General features: G+C 30.2%; 3 protein-coding genes across 6 annotated transcripts; 1 reads left to right on the top strand and 2 right to left on the bottom strand.

Annotated features, from left to right (window-relative positions):
* Window positions 1–321: 321 nt before the first annotated feature.
* On the top strand, window positions 322–2600 carry LOC130934980 (probable WRKY transcription factor 27). Of its 2 annotated transcripts, XM_057864507.1 has the most exons (4): window positions 322–605; window positions 715–858; window positions 1310–1951; window positions 2236–2600. In XM_057864507.1, exons 1-3 carry the CDS (start codon window positions 520–522, stop codon window positions 1944–1946), a joined length of 867 nt encoding a protein of 288 aa, XP_057720490.1. In that variant the 5' UTR covers window positions 322–519; the 3' UTR covers window positions 1947–1951; window positions 2236–2600. The 2 variants fall into 2 exon arrangements, with proteins under 2 accessions (XP_057720490.1, XP_057720489.1); XM_057864506.1 differs by lacking the exon at window positions 2236–2600 and having other exon boundaries at window positions 1310–2071.
* A 6690-nt stretch (window positions 2601–9290) lies between these two features.
* LOC130934979 (uncharacterized) lies at window positions 9291–13183 on the bottom strand. Of its 3 annotated transcripts, none has more exons than XM_057864503.1 (7): window positions 12868–13183; window positions 11712–12476; window positions 10532–11162; window positions 10329–10429; window positions 10152–10241; window positions 9940–10067; window positions 9291–9750 (listed from the first exon to the last, which is right to left on the bottom strand). In XM_057864503.1, exons 2-7 carry the CDS (start codon window positions 12375–12377, stop codon window positions 9606–9608), a joined length of 1761 nt encoding a protein of 586 aa, XP_057720486.1. In that variant the 5' UTR covers window positions 12378–12476; window positions 12868–13183; the 3' UTR covers window positions 9291–9605. The 3 variants fall into 3 exon arrangements, with proteins under 3 accessions (XP_057720486.1, XP_057720488.1, XP_057720487.1); XM_057864505.1 differs by having other exon boundaries at window positions 10532–11126; XM_057864504.1 differs by lacking the exon at window positions 12868–13183 and adding an exon at window positions 12720–12798.
* Window positions 13184–18547: 5364 nt separating this feature from the next.
* On the bottom strand, window positions 18548–19234 carry LOC130933615 (uncharacterized). The gene has a single exon (XM_057863237.1). It carries the CDS (start codon window positions 19232–19234, stop codon window positions 18548–18550), a length of 687 nt encoding a protein of 228 aa, XP_057719220.1.
* Window positions 19235–20887: the final 1653 nt, after the last annotated feature.

Raw genomic sequence — 20887 nt, 5'->3', positions numbered from 1 at the left:
AATGAATTAAATATCTGGTACATAATTTCCCACCATTATTCATGGATCGCGTTGTGCATTGGAAGTTGCCAATGTATCTTTCCTCACAAATTGGATTTTCATTGAGGCGGCTAACTTTGGTTTTCACATGGGACATGCAGCCACGTGGCATTGAGGGACTCGCAGAGCCACTACTTAAAATATCTGTTTTATTTAATGAGGTTAATATATATCATATCATATAATCATAATAATAATAATGTATTATAAGTAAGGTGGGGTTGATGAGAGCTGGTGGTAGTGATATATATGTGCGTAGTTGATCATATGGCTTTATATTAAATGAATGAAAAGATAGATAGAAAGCAACTTGGGGGGTTTTGCCATTATCTATTCATAACTATTCACTGTCCTTATTCCTACTCCAATTTCTCTCTCTAATCAGTAAGATCCACTTTGCTTAAAACTGAATCTCAAAAACTACTACATACTCTCAAGCTTATTAGCTATAGCAGCCACTGATTGTTGCAACCTTCTACTATGGACGCCAATGTATCCACTAAACTTGAATCAGAAGAAACTTCTGAGGAGCTCAAATCATCAGAAACTCAGGCATCCAAGAAAAGGTGGACATAATATATGCAGTTCTGATATTTGATTTTGGCTATGTAATTTCAACATAAAGTTTATTTTGTTGCAACTTTTGGTTTTCGTGTTGATGTGCATGTGTGGCAGGAAAATGGTTGAGAAAACTGTTGTGAGGGTGAGGATAGGAGAGGGAAACAATATCAGCAGACTGAAGAATGAAGGGCTACCTTCAGATTTTTGGTCTTGGAGGAAATATGGACAAAAGCCAATCAAAGGGTCTCCATATCCAAGGTTATTAATTCACCTTCTTTGTTTAATTTCTATACTAGATCATCATCATCATGTAATAATGTTCTTATGATCTATATGTACCCTTAATTAGTCCCATATATATGTATATTATTCAGTCCTTCTTAATTCCAAACCCCTATAGAAATTATAACCTTTTCTTTTTTGGGTTTCCAAAGCAATTCATTATGGTTAGATTTGATGATAGTAAATACAGAGAAACTAAGCCTATTTAGTACTTATTGGTAACACAAAATATGGAGACAGTTTATTTCAAGATAGACTTTATTTAAACTTGTGTCACTTAGTGTCTCAGGACAGTTTCAAAACATAATCTTAATGTGTCGTTAGTGTGTAAAAGGAATTTCAATTTCAATTTCAACCCATGATTTTCGTCACCTAGCTATGCCTTGAAGATCTCACAAAATCTAATCTTGGTATGATAACTGTGCAGGGGTTATTACAGATGCAGCACATCAAAGGGTTGTTCAGCGAAGAAGCAAGTAGAGAGATGCAGAACAGATGCTTCAATGCTCATCATCACATACACCTCTACACATAATCACCCTTCTCCTGATGCAATAATCTCCACCCAGAATTTATCACAAAAACCAAAAGAACAAGAAGGTGGAGAAACCACAGAAGAAGAACTCTCAAAGGTGGAAGAACAAGAACAAGAACATGAACATGAACATGAACATGAACATGAACATGAGCATGAGCATGAACAGGTTGAAGAAGAACACAGCACGGATCATGAGAAGCCAAGTACTACTACTGTGTCTATGGCCACGGGTGATGAGAAGAGTTTCCATTACTTGCAGTCTCCAATAAGCAGCCATGAAGATATTGTTGTTGTAGACCAAGAAGATCCATTCAAGCTAAGCAGTGAGAAAAGCCATGAAAGAATAGATCTTTTGTTAGAAGAGGAAGAGCCACTATGCTATGCACAGATCAAGAACTTGACAACGAAAAAATCAGATGAACTTGATTTCTTCGATGAGCTTGAGGAGTTGCCCATGTCTTCACCTTTCTTGCACTTCACGAGGAGCATTTTATCCGATGAAAGGATTCCCGTTTTTCCTTCTTGATTCACGTGTGTGTCTTTTTTTTTTTTTTTGGATAATTGCCACCACCTAGAAGAATGTATCTATCTATAGTAGTATTATTGTTCAGATATGTTATTTATCTCCTGATATATCATCCATTTGGGTTAGATTTTCAATTTTTTTTTCTTAACTTTTGAAGCATGGACTTAGTCATTTTTAATTTAATCTATCATCAGCTATTACAGTTTTTATAAAGTTATTTCATGTAATATAGTTTCTGATTTTAAAAATCATGATTATTGGTTAAATTTGATCATTTTTATTTTAAAAGGTGCACACATGGAATTGGGGTTGGAGTTGGAAGACATGAGGGAGAGGATCGAGGAATGGGGGGGCCAATGGCATTGGATGTTACATTTGGTTTTTATTGAAAGATAAATGATAAATGGCACGAGGTTCGCGAGGTAGTGCTCTTCTTTTTTTGTCTTTGTATAGCACTCAGCACTTAGCAAGGACCAAGTGTTCCCTTTTTCTTGGGTGCCCAAAATGATGGAGGAGTTAGTGTTGCTTTCCTTTGCCACTTTTCTTCCTATCATTATTCTCTTCACTCCCTTCTTTTTGTCAACACCGGACACTTATTTTATTTTTTGATTTTATCCGTATCAAAAATGAACACCCACTTTTTTTATTTATTAAAATTAGGAGGGAGATTCAAATTTTAGATCTTTAAATGAGAATAGAGAAATTATGTCATTTGAATTATAGTTGTTGATTATTTTTTTTTTTACTTTTAGATTTGAATAATAATATCAAATTGAATTTATTTAATTAACTTGTATTCTACACGCATTTTTAAGAGTATAATAATAAATATTTTTAATAAAATATTTTTTATGATGTCCTTATATGTATTGTTTTGCAATATAATTGCCACTCCTTGGCACTACTCAACGGTTATTTATGAATATTTTGAAGACTAAGCTAATGTTACTTATGGTTTAAGAAACCAAATTACCATTGTTTTATATTTAATAGTGTTTGATTAGAAAAGTAAAATTAGAAATATTAGAATAAAATATTATTTTTGTCCTTAACGTTTGAGGTAAATTCTAAAGTTTTTCTAACGTTTAAATACGTCATATTTAAGTCTCTAACATTTTAAAATTGGTTTAATGTTGTACTGTCGTTAGAAATCCGTTAACAGAATTAACAGCGGGACAAAATTAAGACGGTTTTGAAATGTTAGGGACTTAAATAGGACGAAAACCTTGAGGAAAAAATGATACATAGAAATAAAATTTAATTTTATCCTTCAATAATATCAATTTTTTATGGTACATATTTATTTAATTATTTTTTAATTACATATAATTAAATTACATTTAATCATATTACTTTCATTTTAAATAAATTTATTTTTTTAAAATTTATTCTTAATCAAAATATTTTTTCTAAGTGAATTTATTTTTTATTAAGAGAAAAATTAAAAGATAAATTAAGTAATTATTTATCATAAAAAAATTGAAATTATTTTTTTCCCACAAGTTTATGTACTAGTCATTCTACAAATATTTCATGATGAGTAAAATTCTTTAAGAGTAAAATTATAAAAAAATAAATTTATTTAGAATGAAAGTAATGTGATTAAATATAATTTATTTAGATGTGATTAAAAAATAATTGAATAACTATGTACCATAAAAAATTGATATTATTGATTATTGAAGGATAAAATTAAAATTTATTTCTATATATCATTTTTGTCTCCAACGTTTTCGTCCTATTTAAGTCTCTAAAGTTTTAAAATTGTCTCAATTTTGTCTCACCGTCAATTCTGTTAACAGATCCCTAACCGCAGGACAATATTTGAACCAATTTTAAAATGTTAGAGACTTAAATAAAACGATTTAAACGTTAGGAACAATTTTAAAACTTACTCTAAACATTGAAAAATAAAAATAATATTTTACTCTTTTTCATGTTATAAAAAATTATAATTAATGTATAATTATATATTAATTATTAAAAACATTTTTGTAAATTTTTTCATCTCATATTCGTTCCTTAACCAAACACACCCTAAAACAATCAATTACAAATTATAATTTGTAACAACTATCTCGATTTTGCTTGATTGTATTTTTGCCTACCCCGTAGGAACTAGTTTCAGGACTGATCACTTGTTGCACCTGAATGTAATAAGATAATATATACTCTCTTGTTTAAAGGTGATGAGGTTAGGTAGCTCAGGTGACAATTAGGATTTTTTATTTAAATTAAATAATAATAAAATTTATAAAAATACATAAAATATAAAATAATTATTTAAATACATAATTTACTATATTTTGAGTATCAAGAGAAAAATTTAAATACAGATATATCTTAAATACTGAGATTCTAAATTATGACGTAACGAAAATCTAACATATCACACAAAATACATTTCACATGGAGAAATAGGTACTGAACATCTGACATATTTGAGTGTACCTAAAATATATTTTATGTAGAGAAACGAGTACTGAGCACTCGAGCTGCATTTAAAAATTTATTCGAGTCTCAGTACCCAAGATACTGTCAAATCCAAAAAATTTAAAAAGAGAATCATAGCATCCGAGATATAGTTAGAAACAAATTAATGCCATAGTATTCGAGATACGTGTATTATAGTCTAGTTCTTTCTATATCTTAGATATCTTTGAAAAAAATTCTATATATATATTCTTCCACACTCAACCATTAGTCACAATTCATTCTTTTTTCTATTTTCTCTTTATCCTTCAACTTTGTTTGTATAGATAATAATCAATTTTTTTTGTTGTAATTTATTCCAATGAGATAATAAAAAACAATGATAAAGAAGTGATTTTTTAGTCCAATTCAACTGTGATGATGTTACATACTTACGTGTTGATACCCTGCATGCCTTAAAGACTATCATACTGAACAATATGGGAGAATAAGTTTCAAAGAGATTGGACGAATTGCATATACATTTTTATCGGTGCTTCCAAACAGTAGATTTACTAACAAGTTATTCTGGCTTGAAAGTAATTAGCATGTGAGGGTAATGTTTGACATGCATACAAGACTAATGCCACAACATGTCATAGAGTAGTATGCTATGGTTCGTGACGTGGTTGGTAGTGGTAGATTGTTCTCTTCAAGTCTTCAAATAGTCAAACTGGATGCAAGACCGATCCATATTGTCAAAGGGCATCCTCGGAAACTCAACCGGAAAGTGTTACAAAATTACTAGATTTTTTCTGCAACCAATATATATAGGCCTATGACTATATCTCGAATGCTGTGACCCTTTTTTTATCTTTGACCGTATCTCATGTGACCCTTTTTTTATCTTTGACCGTATCTCAAGTACTGAGACCTGAATCAACTTTTGAATGTATCCTAAATACACCAAGATACGTCAAAGTTTTATTCGTCATAACCCAGAATCTCAGTACTCGAGATGTAGTATGCTGTTTATTTAAATAATTATTCTATATTTTATATATTTTGGTAATTTTTATAATTATTTAATTTAAATAAAAAAATCCTGACAATTATTCTCACGTTTTATTATTATATTCTGTAACGTTTATTAGCTATAACGTTAATATACGAACATGCACAAAATATGGCATCACCAAGTAAAATTCTGTTTTTTACTTTTATTAAATGAATGAATCCGAATCCATTAGAAACATAAAAATAGAAATCAAGATTTTCTTTTTCCCCCGGTAAGAACTACAACGCCGTTACTATGTCCACAGTGAAGATATAAGAAAGATTGCCCTGTTATCACCACAGTGAAGATAAGAGCTTCAAGTGTAAAGGCACATCCTATGATCAATTTTTAGCTGAACTTTTTGGCACGTAATTACATGAATACCAACATGGATAGCATAATTAAATTGGACTCAGCAGCCAAGAAGATTGTTTGGCCTCTTTTGCGCTCATGAAAAAATCGCCGTCTGTGTCCTGGTTAATCTTTTCCAAACTTTGTCCAGTGTGGTAAGAAAGATACCCATTCAGGTTAGCCTTGTGATGCAGCATTTCATTTGCCTGAGGATCATGATATTTGAAAATACACCATTTTTAGTTGCAGACTGAATTAAACTTTTAATTTCCAAAAAGGAGTTTCCCTGTATGTCAAAAACCAATTCTATCCATTTGCTATTTAAACAAAATGTACTATATAATCTTTGAAATTTCAAGACCAACAATGACAAATTTGAGTTGTACCAAATGGCAAAACACTATGCAGTTAGCTTTACAATAATAAAAGTATACAAACTTTAGACCTAAGCAAGAGATGTATACAGTAGAAATAAAAAGGAAGAAAATGGGGTTTATACCTGAATATCTATGTCAGATTGCCCTGCCTGAGCTCCACCAAGAGGTTGGTGAATCATTATTCTTGAATTAGGCAAGCTATATCTCTTTCCTTTAGTAATGAGGAATAGATGAAATGTTAGAAAGCCAAATTTTTCTCATATAGAGAAAACAAAAAATAAAATCATGGAACAATTGTAAGTTTAGAGAATCATTATAGATAAATAAATATAGATGGATGATAGTATTTAGTCCAACAGCAAAAGCATTAGACATTATCTAGCAGAATTTAAGATAAAAGTATTGACTGGAAGTAAACTATGCTGATCTAACCCGAAGAAGAATCAGACATTACCATGCCTAACAGTTAAAATAAAAACAAACCCATCATTTTTCCAAATAATAATTTATACAACTTTTTGAAGTCTACAAATAGATTGTAATATATATAACACAAGGCATGTTTGCATAAAACAGTGATAAGTTATTGCATTACCTGCTGGAGAGTTTACATACATGACAATATCCTGTTCAACATATAACATAATATTAGTTGATACAGTGCTTGCACTAGAAAGAGAAAGTTGATTTTAACGAGACTAACATCTAGTTGAAGGAACTAACAACTCGTGACTTGGAAAAAATGTCGTTGTGACCAAGATGAGGTGGATGCCGATGATGAAATGCAAATGGTTTGGCATGAATGTTTCTTATGCTAACAAAAATCAGCCTTTTAATTTTTAATAATATTTTAAGATGGAGAAGAAGTGAAGAATCAACGGTGATCGAGTTTTAGTTTGTGATATGATTAATTTAATGACCTCTGTTTTACTGTTTTGGTTTGTATTGTTTAGTTTTGTTATAAGAACACCAAGGAAGGCACTAAAATCTCAACTATGAAGGCAGAGGTGTGTTGTCTCAAACAGTATTTATGGTAGTTTCTCATTAGCATCACATGACATCATAAAAATCAATAGCTCGAAGAGATAGGAGTTTCTCAAAGATGAAGAGATATGGAATGGTGTGAAGAAGAAGAAAGGTCTAGTCGAACTGAAAAAGCAAAAATGATTTGTGGGTTAAATAAAACAGTATCATAAATATCACAGTTAGATTAAACACTGGAGGGTGTCAATTTTTATTGGCACTGGAGAGGATCCGTTCCCTGCTATTAGTTATTGTAATTCGGGTTGTTTTGGATGTAGCTGTGAACTTAATTTCATTACTTAGTGTTACAACCAAAAGATTTTAAAATTGTAATGGTGCTATTTATCATGACCATTGCTGAATCTGTATTTGTTGTTTCATATAAATGAAAGATTAGTTTATTGTTGTCTACTAAGGTCAGTTTTAACTTTTTAAATAAATTTTTTTAAAAAATGAGGTTAAAAGATAAAGACTTTTATTAATAACAATTTTTAAATAAATTATTTTGTGTTTGAAAAGTTATTATAGAAGTTTTTGTTTTAAAGTTGTGCATTAATAGGAGTGATAAAATAACTTTTAAAAATAGGAGAAATCACATTTTTTAATTTTTTCAAAAACTCTTAAATAACTTTTTAAAAAGTTAAAAATTTATCTAAAAAATTGTACCAAACATTATTAATATAACTTTTTATAAGTTAAAAAAAAAAAAAAAGTAGCTTATTGGTGTTTTCAAATAGACCCTAATTCCATTGTTCAACCTGCTGAATGTAATATATTTTGCATTAGTAACATAGTATTCATAAGATTCGTGTAAGCATTTAACGTGCCACATAATCGTCTTCGTTAATGTCCAGAGTCAATGATTAACATTCAGTCCAACTTGTCAAACGGAGAAAAAATAGTGGGAGTCATTTTGTCAAAAACAAATGCTAAAATCCATTTTATGAAAAACAAAATTTTCGGAGTCCAAAATAATAATTTTCTCTTATTAAAATCCAGCAAATAGATAATAAAAAAATTCAGCAAATAAAATAAAATTAAAAATTTATATAATTATTATTATATACATAATATAAATTAAAATAAAATTTTATAATAATATAATATTATTAATTATTTTATTAATTATCTTACAAATATATATATGCCGGGAGTGGATAATATTTAAATTCGACATCCGTCTTGTTCTACCAAAATCCGTTCTAATCGAATAGGAATGGGATAAACATTTACGAATCTGAATAATGTTGTCATTCTTATTTTTTTTTAAGAGTATGTGCTTATCTACCGTAATTTGAATTAATAGGAGGGAAAAGAACATGTAATCATTTTTTAATTAATTAATATGAATTAATTTTGATATTTAAATTTATAATTTAAAATTTTAAGTTATGAATTTATGATTTAAAATTTTGAATTTAAGATAAATAAAATAATTTTGAAAAAAAATAATCAATATTAACTAACAAAATTGATTATCTAATATAATTTTTAAAAAATTTTAATTTGAGTAAAAAATAATATCTATCAATCCGCTAGTAAAAAAATAATGAGTTCAGGGTTCAGCTTCTCTCATAAATAATAGGGAAAACGTTAATTTGAAATTTTGAATAATTAAAAGGCTAAGAGCATAGCAATTGGGTATTACAAATAAGGATTTAGTTAAGAGGAGTGTTAGGATCAGATTTTTGTGATTTATAGTCATCAATTAACTGATTAAGTGATGACCAAATTTTTATAAAAGTATTAGCTCCTCAACTTTTTCTTTAGTTAAAATATATTTTTTAAACATATATTAAAGTTGCTAGTAAAAAAAAAAATAAATTTCTTTTCAATAAAGAATGAATGAATGAAACAGTCGGAAAACAAGTGTTCCGTTATTAACTGCAGTTAACCTTTTTATAAGATAGGTTCCATCATAAGTTTGTCTTCACACTAATTTTTTAAATTAAAAAAAAAATTGATAATTTAGTTTCTAAAATTGCAAATGAGCAATCCAAAATACGAGCTTGCAAGTCTCAAATATGAAACTGCGATAACCTAAAGGCGATAAGTGATAACGCTACACTGCATTGCCGACTATATCAAAAGATAGTAATCATGAAATCAAATGATATCTAGCAACCTCTATAATTTTCCTTTTAGCTAGTAAAGTTATTGCCAAAATGACTGGCTTATATATCTACTATTGCTACTCAAAAATCCAGAATAAAAAAACAGAATTGGACATGTATACAATGAACTGGATATGAATACCACAAATCCTCTTATGTACCAATTTAAAATTATGTGCAACAGGGAAAATTAACAATTCCCAGTTGGGCTCTCCACCAAAAGCTCAACAAATGTTTGATCTAATCTAGAGCCTATACCAAAGATGAAAACATTGATGGTGTCGCGCGACTGGCACAAGGCAGTGACAGAGGATCATCAACAACTTCATGCTCTAGTTGCGGTTGCCATATTCTCCTGGACTGCCTTGTAGCATTGGAGACTGCAAAGAGGAAGCTTTGATTTTGAATCCCGATACTTATATGGATTGCTACAAGATGGACCAGCACACTTCTCACGCGGTGGAGGATAACTGAAACATTTATGAAATGGGTTCATTAGAAGAGAAAGACAATTTTATGTGTTTGCCAAACAAACAATGAGATTTAACTCCTGACCAATGTTTATAGTTGTATATATTTGGCAAACATATAGAAACAAATTATCAGGAAGACAGTGAAACAGGTCCCGGATAACAAATTAGCACTTTAGGAGAGCCTACCTGATGGGTTTGGAGTTCAATACGCTAGGGAGCCCCATTTCCTCGGGAAAGGTCACAACTGTCCCAGAAGGACCCATCACATATCTCACGGTGTTTGATGCAAGCATTCTTGCATTGGCTGCTTTCTCCTGCAAAGAATAATTTAACACTGAAGGCGGAACCAAACTAGAAATTGAAATAGAGTGTAGGAAATTAATATAGTGCTGCAAAACCTCTGCCAGTTCTTGTTGACGCTTCTTTATTTTCTCTTCTCGCTTCTTCCTGCTGGAATCTTGACCAAGTATTTTTCTGATAGCTTCAGCCTACAAAATGGTTTCAAATGGGCTTGACTTTCCATGTAAATGAAGTACAATGCGCAATAAAAATACATCTGGAGAGAAAAAACAAACCTCAGATTCTCTGGCAGCCTTCTCAACCTGCATTTTACGCCTTTGAGCAGCCTCGGCTTTCTTCAGTTGCTGCTCCACTTCTGTAAGCTTCTCCTTTTGCTCTGCAGTTAGAACATCCAATTGTAAATTAAGCTACTTGGTTGATGTCTCTAGTATGAAATTGACACTTGACAGAAGGAGATAAAGTATAGATAAGTGCTCACTTCTAGGTGGGGCAGGTGGTAATCCATTGGGAAACTCGATTAAACTTGCACCAGATGCTGAGGCATCTTTGCTTGATTGAAGGGCCCGTTGACGTGTAGTGAGAGTCATTTCCTTCTTACCATCCATCAATACATCAACTGATTCTTTCCTCTGTTTTTTCTTTTTCTTGTCCTCAAGCTCGCCATCAGAACCTGACTCCTCTTCAGCCTCGTAGTCAGTGTCCTCAAATCTAGACCTTTTCTTGCCATCTCTGCCTGATCTTGATGATGCAGCATTTTCCAAATTGGATACACTGGAGAGTTTTCGATGCTTCTTACTCAATTCTTCTTCATCTCTATACACTGCAGAAACTTTCGATGTTTTCAGCTTCTCCAAGTACCGAATCTCATCATCCTCATCATCGTCATCACCAAATTCTCCATCCAGTACTCGCCTTTTTGGTACTCGCTTGCTCTTACGAACTGGTTCAGATTTGTCTCTTTTCTGACCAGATGTGTTTTTTCCAGATGTCCTTCCCATCAGTGGCTCCTCCTTCCCAAGACTAAAACAACCCCTTGAGGATCCCTTCCACCGAAGGCCTTGTAAGCCGCCCCTCTTTTCAGAAGGAGAATGATTATCGTCAGAATTATTCTGGGATAATACAATTTGATGAGATCAACCAAATAGGATTTTATAGGTTAAGAAAGAAAAGAAAAGTTATTATTTTATAGATAAGCAATCAAGAACAGGAATACTCTTCCATAAAAGTAACATCTAAATATTTGGTACAGTCCTTGCAGACAGGGTAGACAAGATATGCCTTAATAATACTATGAAATGAAATTCTATAGAAGTTTCCAACTGGATTGACTAATTCTGCAAATGTCAAATATGCAATACCATTAAAAGGTATCCAGGACCAATTAAGCTTTTCCATGAAAGAACTTAAATGGTCATAAATCTCCAACACGAGGAGCCATTTAAGCTTAAAGTAGGAATAGTGTGTGGCCCACTTTATCCTCTGTGAAATTTAATAGGAATATACACAAGGATTAATCAGCTTTAAAAGCACTAAATCTCTAGGTGGAAGCACTTGAATGAAATGATATCTCCAACAAGTTCTATATAAAACCATTGAGGGGTAAGATACTATACTATCAAAAACTGACATAAGCTACGTTACAACCAAATGAGGAATACCTGTTGCTTTTGGCGTGATCTTGAGGCATCTGAAGAGCGTGTACTTTTCATAGTTGTTCCAGTTCCTGAAGCACCATTAGACGACGAGTTAGATTGAATGGTACGTGTCACACCACCAACCCTGAGTTTAACCTTCTTAACCTTGTTCTCATTCCCCAATCCGTCTTGGGTGACACCAAGCTGCCCCACACTCATACTCTCAGGATTCCTTTCACTATACATATCTGCAATTCTTGATTCTGACTCAAAGCTCTCCTTTGATTTATTAGACCCTTTCCAATTAGCTGGAGCAAGAACACCTTCGCTACAGCGTTTATTATTCGAACCACTCCTTCCAGGTTCATTATTATATAACACATGGAATCCTTCATCCTTATTACTCTTCCTTAGGGATTTATCATCCTCAGCTCCAGTAGCAGAGGAGGCCTGAGAAACACAATGATTAAGACTGAATTCTTTTCTCTTGGAATTAGTATCATAACCAGCAATCTCGTCGCTGGAGGCCTTGCCAGCATCCTCTGAAGGTGGGGTTGCTGACAAGGGAGACAGCTCTTGCTCTTCCGACACAGGCTGTGAATCAGGTCGAGGCCTGCGCGAAGTTTGACTCCTCCTCCTCCTTACAGCATTGTTGAGGCTATCAAATCGGGTACCACCTAAATCCTCCATCAAATACTTGTTAATTTGTTATTATCCTATGGCCACAGTTTTCCAGTGCCCCTTCAACTACTGCTGAGGGGAAACCCTCATAAACAACAATGACCCCAGCTGCAACAGAATTATATCAAAATATCAATAACACATTGATCAATCATAAAAACGAACCATGCAAATTCCAATGCAACCAAACAGCTTTTCCATCAAGTAAAAAATTTACTTGAACATGAAAACAGTGCAATTCATTTAGAATTCAATTAAGATCCTATATTTTCACATGATCTCGAATTTGCTACAACACTTGAAACAGCATTTGCGGATTTTGTTTGCAGTTGCATCACAGTGAAAACCAACCTATACGAAATTTGGGGGAAAGAAGTTCCTTCTTTTGGAAACGGAAACAATAAATGAAACCTAAACGAACAGAAAGCAACATCAAACAGGCGAAAACAAAAAGGATACAGTGAAATTGAGAATAAGCACGGTGAATGTGAGAGCTCACTGAGTGATGCGGCAAGAGAATTTTGCGTCCGGGCTATTGAAGCGAACTGAGATTGGAGGGCATAGCGATAGGGTTTGATCGAAGCAGAAGGAATTGGGGAGAGTAACGGATTCTTGTTGTTCTGTTGGAAATTGGATCGGAGGGAATTATTGGGTGGAACAGCAGAAGTGGGAGTACCAAAGCTCGCGCCTTTTCTGTGTAGGGCGCGGGTTTTGGGGAAGGAAAAGAGGCGAAGAAGAAGAAAGAGACAACAAAAAATTTGGAGGTTCATCTGCAGCTGACCTGATTCTTCAGAAACGACCATATTAGGAAGACACAAAAAACCTCGTAAAAGTGCATGCGTCAATTAACATACTACATATTAAGCGTTTAAACTTTCATAAATTATTTATTATTATTTATTTACTAATGTTTCTTTTCTTTTTTAAATATCTATAATATATAAAAAACTAAAGAAAAAAAATATTTCTTCTTAAATTATTTTAGTTTTAAGAATTTAATTTTGATATATTATTGATAATATAAAATATTTTATATAATCGTTTAATGTTATTCGTTTTTTTGAATGATTTGGTCAAATATAAAATATCGTTATTTATGTTTAATTATTGGTAAAAACGTACCGTTCACTATTTGATGTGAAATTGATAGTTGATAGTCATTAAATTATTTAATGAATTTGATTAAATTGTTATTCAATAACTCTCAACTATTAAATTTTAATGCCAAAAACAAAATATATATTTTACAAAATTTAGCATTTTTAAATAACTATTTATGCGAATTAATATATTTAAATTGACGTTATATAATTAGAACGTGTAAAATTATTTTTAAATAGTGCATTAAAATTATAATTTTAAAAATATATAAAGTAAATTTTTTTTGTCTCTAGCTATTTATCTAAAAGACAAAGTTATTCACTATTTGAATATTTTATTTTTAACCATTCAAATGATCAGTTTAAATAGTTTTTAACACATTAAATAAAAAATAATAATACACATTTAAATTTTTTTGTTAATTAAATTTACTTAAATTTATCTAATATAACAAAAATTAATTATCATTAATATTATTTTAAATTTTATTATTTAACTTAGTTAAATTTAATTTATAAAAAATTTAAATATATATTATTACTCTTAAATAAATTATTTATTTAAATAATTAAAAATAGATTAAATCAATTATTTTTTGAATTGTGAAAATTTACTTTATTTTTCAAGTAAATCGTCAAGAACTAAAAGAATATTTAATCAAATATATGTTTTGTTAGGATGTTGACCATTTTCAATTAGGCGCATGTTTTGGAGTGTATAAGGCTAACACTTTTTTCACGTACAGTAGTGAGTTGTTACACTGGGGTTGGGCCGCCTGCAATTGCGGGACTCACAATCACGGAATAATTAGTTAAGATGAGCCCTCTTCCCTTAGACGGTGGGGCCTTCTGCAGTTAGTTTTATGTGCTCTTGTTGGAGTCTCAAGAGCCATGTCCTTGTCTGATTCCTAAGCTTCATCCTTCCTTGCTCCTGGTCGCCGTTGCCGTCACCGTCACAGCCTGGGCTCTTCATGTGGCTCTAGATTTATGGGCCTCCAAACATGTTTTATCTCAATCGGGCCACATATTCTTCACGCCTTGTCTGGATTCAGAGGCTCTATGCTCTAAGATAATTGTGTCAGCCAACTTGGTCCTTTACAAATTCAATCACTATGATCCTACATGATTACATTAGAGTATTTGGATCAAAATTAAAATCATCTTCAATTTTTTTTATTAAAATTATCTTTAATATTATAAAATATTATAAAATTATTCTTTTATTTATAAATAATATTTTTTAAACAATTTTATTCTTTTAAAAGACAAAATAAATCCACTCTCACCCTTCCGTATTTTTTTACTTTCTTTCAATCTTTCTCTTCTCTCTCTTTTCGTCACCCCACCACCTCGATCTCCGCTTCTTTTCCATCTTTTTCTCTCTCTCCATCACCAACTTCAACTCTTCCTCCATTAGCGTTGGTCTCACCTTCCAAATTTTAGTATAACTGCATATTAGATTAGAGTTGGAACAATTGAACCAAATTCCTTTTGATCAAACAAACAAAGGCACCTGCGAGATGAATTTTTTTGATCATTGGTTTGTTCCACAACAAAAGCCTAAAATGATAATGATAATGTATCCAAGTATAGAATCAATACAATTCTCAACCTTTCTCGCATTTATTCTCGTGTTCTTTTTGGTGTATTTTAAGCTATTGAATATGAACTAATATAGTTTGAGCTAAAGTCAACATATTATGAACAGCACAAATATGCTTTATCCAATATTCACAATTAGAAACTCAACCTTGAAATTAGTTTAGAAAAGAAATATCTTGTAAATATGGAATCCCTAAATTGCACTGTACAGCATGGTTTCTGAGTTTCGCAGATTTCAAGAATAAATCGAGGGCTCTCTGCTTTTCTTCTCTCCCTAATACATGAGTCTGGTGTCTACCATTGCAAGTGCAAACCCACGCGCCGCCGCCTTCTCGAACGACTCCAGTGCTTTTTCTACATTCTGCTTCATCCGTGGGCTTCTGTGCTTTTTCTTTAATGCTACATTTTTTTTTATTTCTTTCTTTCTTTCTTTTAGTTAAATGAATGTAAGTTCATCCTTTTCCAAGTAATTTTACAGCATTGTGTGTTTCTTCTTCTTCTTTGTTTGATCTTTTTTATTTTTATTCTTGTTAAGAGAGTAAAACAAGAAGAGAAGAAAAGATGAATAAGAAAAAAAGAAGAAAAAGATGGTGATGATGATAAAAAAAAAGAAGAAACAGTAAAAAATGAGAAAGAAGAGGAGGAAGAGTTTTGAATTATGCAAAACTTATCAGAATAAAAATACACCCAAAAATTTTTAAAATACACCCAAATATCTTCATGTTACACCAAAATATCTTCGTGCTACACCCAAACTTACTGCAGAAAATATTTTTTTCTAATGCTATATTTTTTCTTCTAAATTGAACCACAGCCACTTGATTGGATTCAAAACAATAATCAATTTCGTTCTGGTTCAATTGACAATTTGAATCTGAATTATTTATTATCTTCAACAACGAGATAACTGATGATGAAGAAGAAAGAGAAAAAAATAGAGAAAAAATTTTAATAAAAAAAAGAAAGAGAAAGAGGTGGTGTTGATAACAATAATAACGAAAGAAAAAAATTACAAAAAAAAAAAAGAAACACAGAAGAAGAAGAAGAAATATGAAAAAAAAGAAATACGTAGAGAATAACTCTTTAGATATATACTAAGAAAACACAAATAAAAAAAATTTAATTAAACTTTGATTATTAAAAAACTTAGATTCAACCTTCTAATCTTTCTGGCACTCTAAGTTTGTGCAATCTTTTATGCATGCCACAGTTGTCTTCTTGACCATAGCAGTGGCCTTTATCTACGTATTAGGGATAATAAACATCTCATGTCATAAAATTATTTATCTCAAAAGTTAAAGTTAATTTTGGAATTCACTAAGAATTGAATTCTTAACCTTTTAAATTTAGAACTTTAATACCATGTCATGATACTATTCATCCTAAAAACTTACACTGATGAAAAAGAATAACACTAATGATCATATCTCTAATACTCTTTAAACCTTCATTGTACGCATTATACGGATATTCTATTAGTTCTGTACTTTCCCTAATTGTAATTGTTCAACATCAAATTAATCATTAATGGGCCATATATCATGCGGTCCGGAAGAATGAAATAAATAATATACTAACAAGTGAATTTTGCTACTATTATGTAAGAATCTTAATTAACCATCTTTAAATTATCTAGTTGATCACACAGATGGTTAAAATTGAGAAATATTTTATGACTTTTTTTTTACATGATATTATAACTCAAGTGGGATATGTTAATTCTGAAACTTATTACTTTATGCTAATAGGAAAAAAATTAGAAACTAACATTTTTTAACCAACATTTCTTTTTTTAATTTTTTTTCTTTGTCTAATTTTTATTTAGTTATTACTTTAATTTATTGGTAAATTCTTGGTTAAAAAATATTAGTTCCTAACAAAAGAATAAAGCAAAATTCATCCACCATGAACAATAATTTTTAGAAATAAAAATAAAATTATTCAACTACAGAATTATTAACAATTAACAAATTACATTAACTAGATTCAAATCACACCTCACCACTTAATTCGATTTAAAATAATAATATAATTCATCCTAATTCAATTAAAAGTCTGAACCTAAAAATACAACAAAAAATTTTTAAAATACACCAATTTATAATAAAAATATACCAAAACGAAAATGAAACAGATTCATCACAATAATAATTTAGATTCAAAACTTTTAAATTATATTTAATTCAAACCATCAATCATAAACAACAATTTTCAAAGACAAAAACAACATTATTCACCTACAGAATTATAAACTACTAACGAACTACATTAACTAGAATCGAACCACACTTCAGCCACTTGATTCAATTCAAAACAATAATCTACTTTGCTCTGGTTCAATTGACAGTTTAAACTTGAATAATTCATTATCTTCGATAACAAAATACCTGTTCAAACTTGATTTCACAGTTTGATTTAAAATTTTTTTTATCAAAATATTCAAATAAGATATAAGAGCGTTGAACTTAAACGAAAAGAAGTACGTAAAGAATGAAGAGAAACACAGAGAACGCAGAGTTGGAATAGAATGTAGAGACACAGAAAACGCTGAAAACTTTGAAATAAGAAATGAAATCCACATGAAAAATGCAGTTATATATATATTTTTGAGTCAAAAGTTTATTAAAAATAGTAGTGTATGAAGTTAAATTAAGTCAAAACTACTTAATTGAATTTGGTTAGTTAAATGATTTAAATGTAGAAATTAATTGAAAAATGTTATGCCCTCTATACAATCATTAATTGAAGTATCAAATAAATTTTGTGTTACTTGTTCAAGATATTTATTTTGGAATGGTAATATTAAAAAAATAAAAAATACCATCAAAATTTATTTTATTTAATATTTATTAATTATTATAATAATTAATAAATATTAAATAAAATAAAATATAATTATTTTTTATTTCTTTTGTTAACAAACGTTTTCAATTTTAGAATACTTTACACCATAGAACATTACACACTCTTGTTTTTTCTAATCACAAATTAAAGTAACCCACATACGTTTAATTGGAAGAATTAACTTTTCAAAAATGTTAGGGTTAATATTTTTTATTAATATTTAGTTAAAATTTTATTTTTATATTATTAAAATTTAAAATTTAATATTTGATATTTAGAATATTGAAAATTTTATTTTTAATTTTTTTAATAATTTCGAATTCAAGTAGCTAGTTAGTATAAGAGAGAAGAACAAAATTCTCATTAGAAAAAAAAAAAAAAAAAAAGAGAACAGATTTACGAGCCAAATCAATGAATGTATAAAAGGTTACAAAAATTGTCTTTGGACAGAATATAATAAATACCTAATAAATATTATCCTGCCAATATAAAATAAAACGATACATTCTATGAGAAGAACAAAGGATCTCTTTGAGCAGAAAGAATGGCGATTACACCTCTTGCACCTCCTCCTCTTCCTCCTCCGTCTTCTCTTATACATCCATTAATAATAATGAATTACAGCATGCGTGCTTAGAACAAGAAGTTGTTGTGGTTGTTGATCCAGCCGTCCATGATGGCCAAGCAGTTTCCACCGAGTTGATAAACAAGAGCAGATTTTTCGGAAATGGGGTTGGTGACACCCTTGGATTCAACGAAAGCATCATCACAGGCAGACCTATCAGACAACACAGAGCTGAACTTGTAGTAAGCATCAACAACATCAAAGCGCTGAACGAGTTCCAAAGCTTCCTGAATGGTTTCAATCATGTTCTTGTAGCAGCTCTTGCAGACATGGAGAGCACCCTTGGCGGCATCTTGGGTGGCAGGGCTGTCAACTTCGACGACGATGCTAGCATGAACCTCCAAGGTGACGTTGAGGGTGATTTTCATCTCGGCTTCAAGGGCCTTGAATGGATCGAACATGAAGCCATGGACGAATGGTGCAATGGTCTTGGCACAGAGGACAGGGTTCTCGGTGCCAGTGCAGAAGTGTTGGATTTGGGCCCTGAATTTTGCTGCATCACCTTCAAGTTTGAGGTTGAAGAGGTTGGAGCCTAAGCCGCCGAAGAGGCCAGCGGTTTTGGTAAGCTCGCCGGTGGGGTTGACGGAGGGTACCGGTGACGGAGCTGGGGCTCCTGCTGGGAAGTTAAAAGCATGGGTTGAAAGGAGGACGGAGGAAAGTGCCACAATAAAGAAAAGGCTCTTATTGAATGCCATTGTATTTATCCTCCTTTGTCTTTGGAAGAAGAGTTTTTTCTTCTTCTCTTTATTCAACAAAGTTAAAGACAAAGGAGAATAGATGCTTTTGTTTGCCTTGATTCAATTAGCAGCAATATGCTCTCCTTTTATAGCATCTATCTATATGCCAAAAATAGCTTGCTAGCTAGGGAAACTAACTTCTCTCAAATTTAGAATTTTTCTCTTCATATCATGATGTTAGTTATGACCCTTTCCTATTTTGACTTTCACAATTATAGCTTGTGCAGTTGTGAATTATCAACAAAATAGAAAATAGAAAATTCTATTTATAGAAACTTGTTAGGTGGAGATGCGTATTATGATTTTGGATTGTGGTAAATTACATTAAGAGTAATTACCCAAATTAGTCCCTGAGGATTTTAGAATCAGACATTTTAGTCCCTAAGGAAAATTAATACACAGATTAATCCCCAAGGTTTTATTCCGGCAGACAAATCAGTCCCCAGTTCATTTTCCGGCAGTGTAATTACCCAGATCAGTCCCCAGAGATTTTAAAAACGAACATTTTAGTCCCCAAGAAAAACTAATGTACAAATCAATCCCCAACGTTTCTCTCTGTTAGACATAATAGTCCCCTGTCCAAAAATAAAATAAAATAAAATAATTATTATTATTAATTGCACAATAATATTGTACTATATTTTTTGTATTTTTTGGACAAAAATAATGATAAATTTATTCATTAAATTCATATATATATATATATATTCACTCAATAATAATAATAATAATAATAATAATAATAATAATAATAATAATAATAATAATAATAAAATTACTAGAGATTATTTTACAAGAAATTTAAAGTTAAAATCATTTGATATGTTTGTATTTAATATAATCAAAAGACGGCGTATGTAAAAAAAATATATATGTTTGTATTAAAAAATATGTATTAAAAGAAAATATTTTAATTTGGATTAATATTAAATATTTTTTTAATACAAACATTTTTTAAAATATTACATATTTTGATTATATTAAATATAAAAATATCAAATAGTTTTAACCTTGAATTTCTTATAAAATAATCTCTAATAATTTTATTGATTATTATTATTATTAATTAAAATAATTTGATATTTTTATTTAATATAATTAAAGATGTACTATTATTATTAATTACATAATAATTATATACCATGATTTTTTGTATTTTTTAGATAAAAATAATAATTTATTCATTAGATTCTTATATATATATATATATATATATATATAGTCACTCAATAATAATAATAATAATAATAATAATAAATAAAACTATTAGAGATTATTTTACAAGAAATTCAAGGTTAAAACTATTTGATATTTTTATATTTAATATAATCAAAAGATGTAATATTTTAAAAAAATGTTTGTATTAAAAAAATATGTATTTAATATTAATCCAAATTAAAATATTTTCTTTTAATACATATTTTTTAATACAAACATATATATATTTTTTTTACCAAGGACATCTTTTGATTATATTAAATACAAAAATATCAAATGGTTTTAACTTTAAATTTCTTGTAAAATAATCTCTACTAATTTTATTATTATTATTATTATTATTATTATTATTATTATTATTATTATTATTATTATTATTATTGACACTATATA

This window comes from Arachis stenosperma, chromosome 6 (assembly GCF_014773155.1).
Source record: "Arachis stenosperma cultivar V10309 chromosome 6, arast.V10309.gnm1.PFL2, whole genome shotgun sequence".
In the NCBI taxonomy this organism is placed as follows: domain Eukaryota; kingdom Viridiplantae; phylum Streptophyta; class Magnoliopsida; order Fabales; family Fabaceae; genus Arachis; species Arachis stenosperma.
The sequence above is the reverse complement of the archived record's forward strand: the minus strand, read 5'-3'. Positions and strand labels throughout refer to the sequence as shown.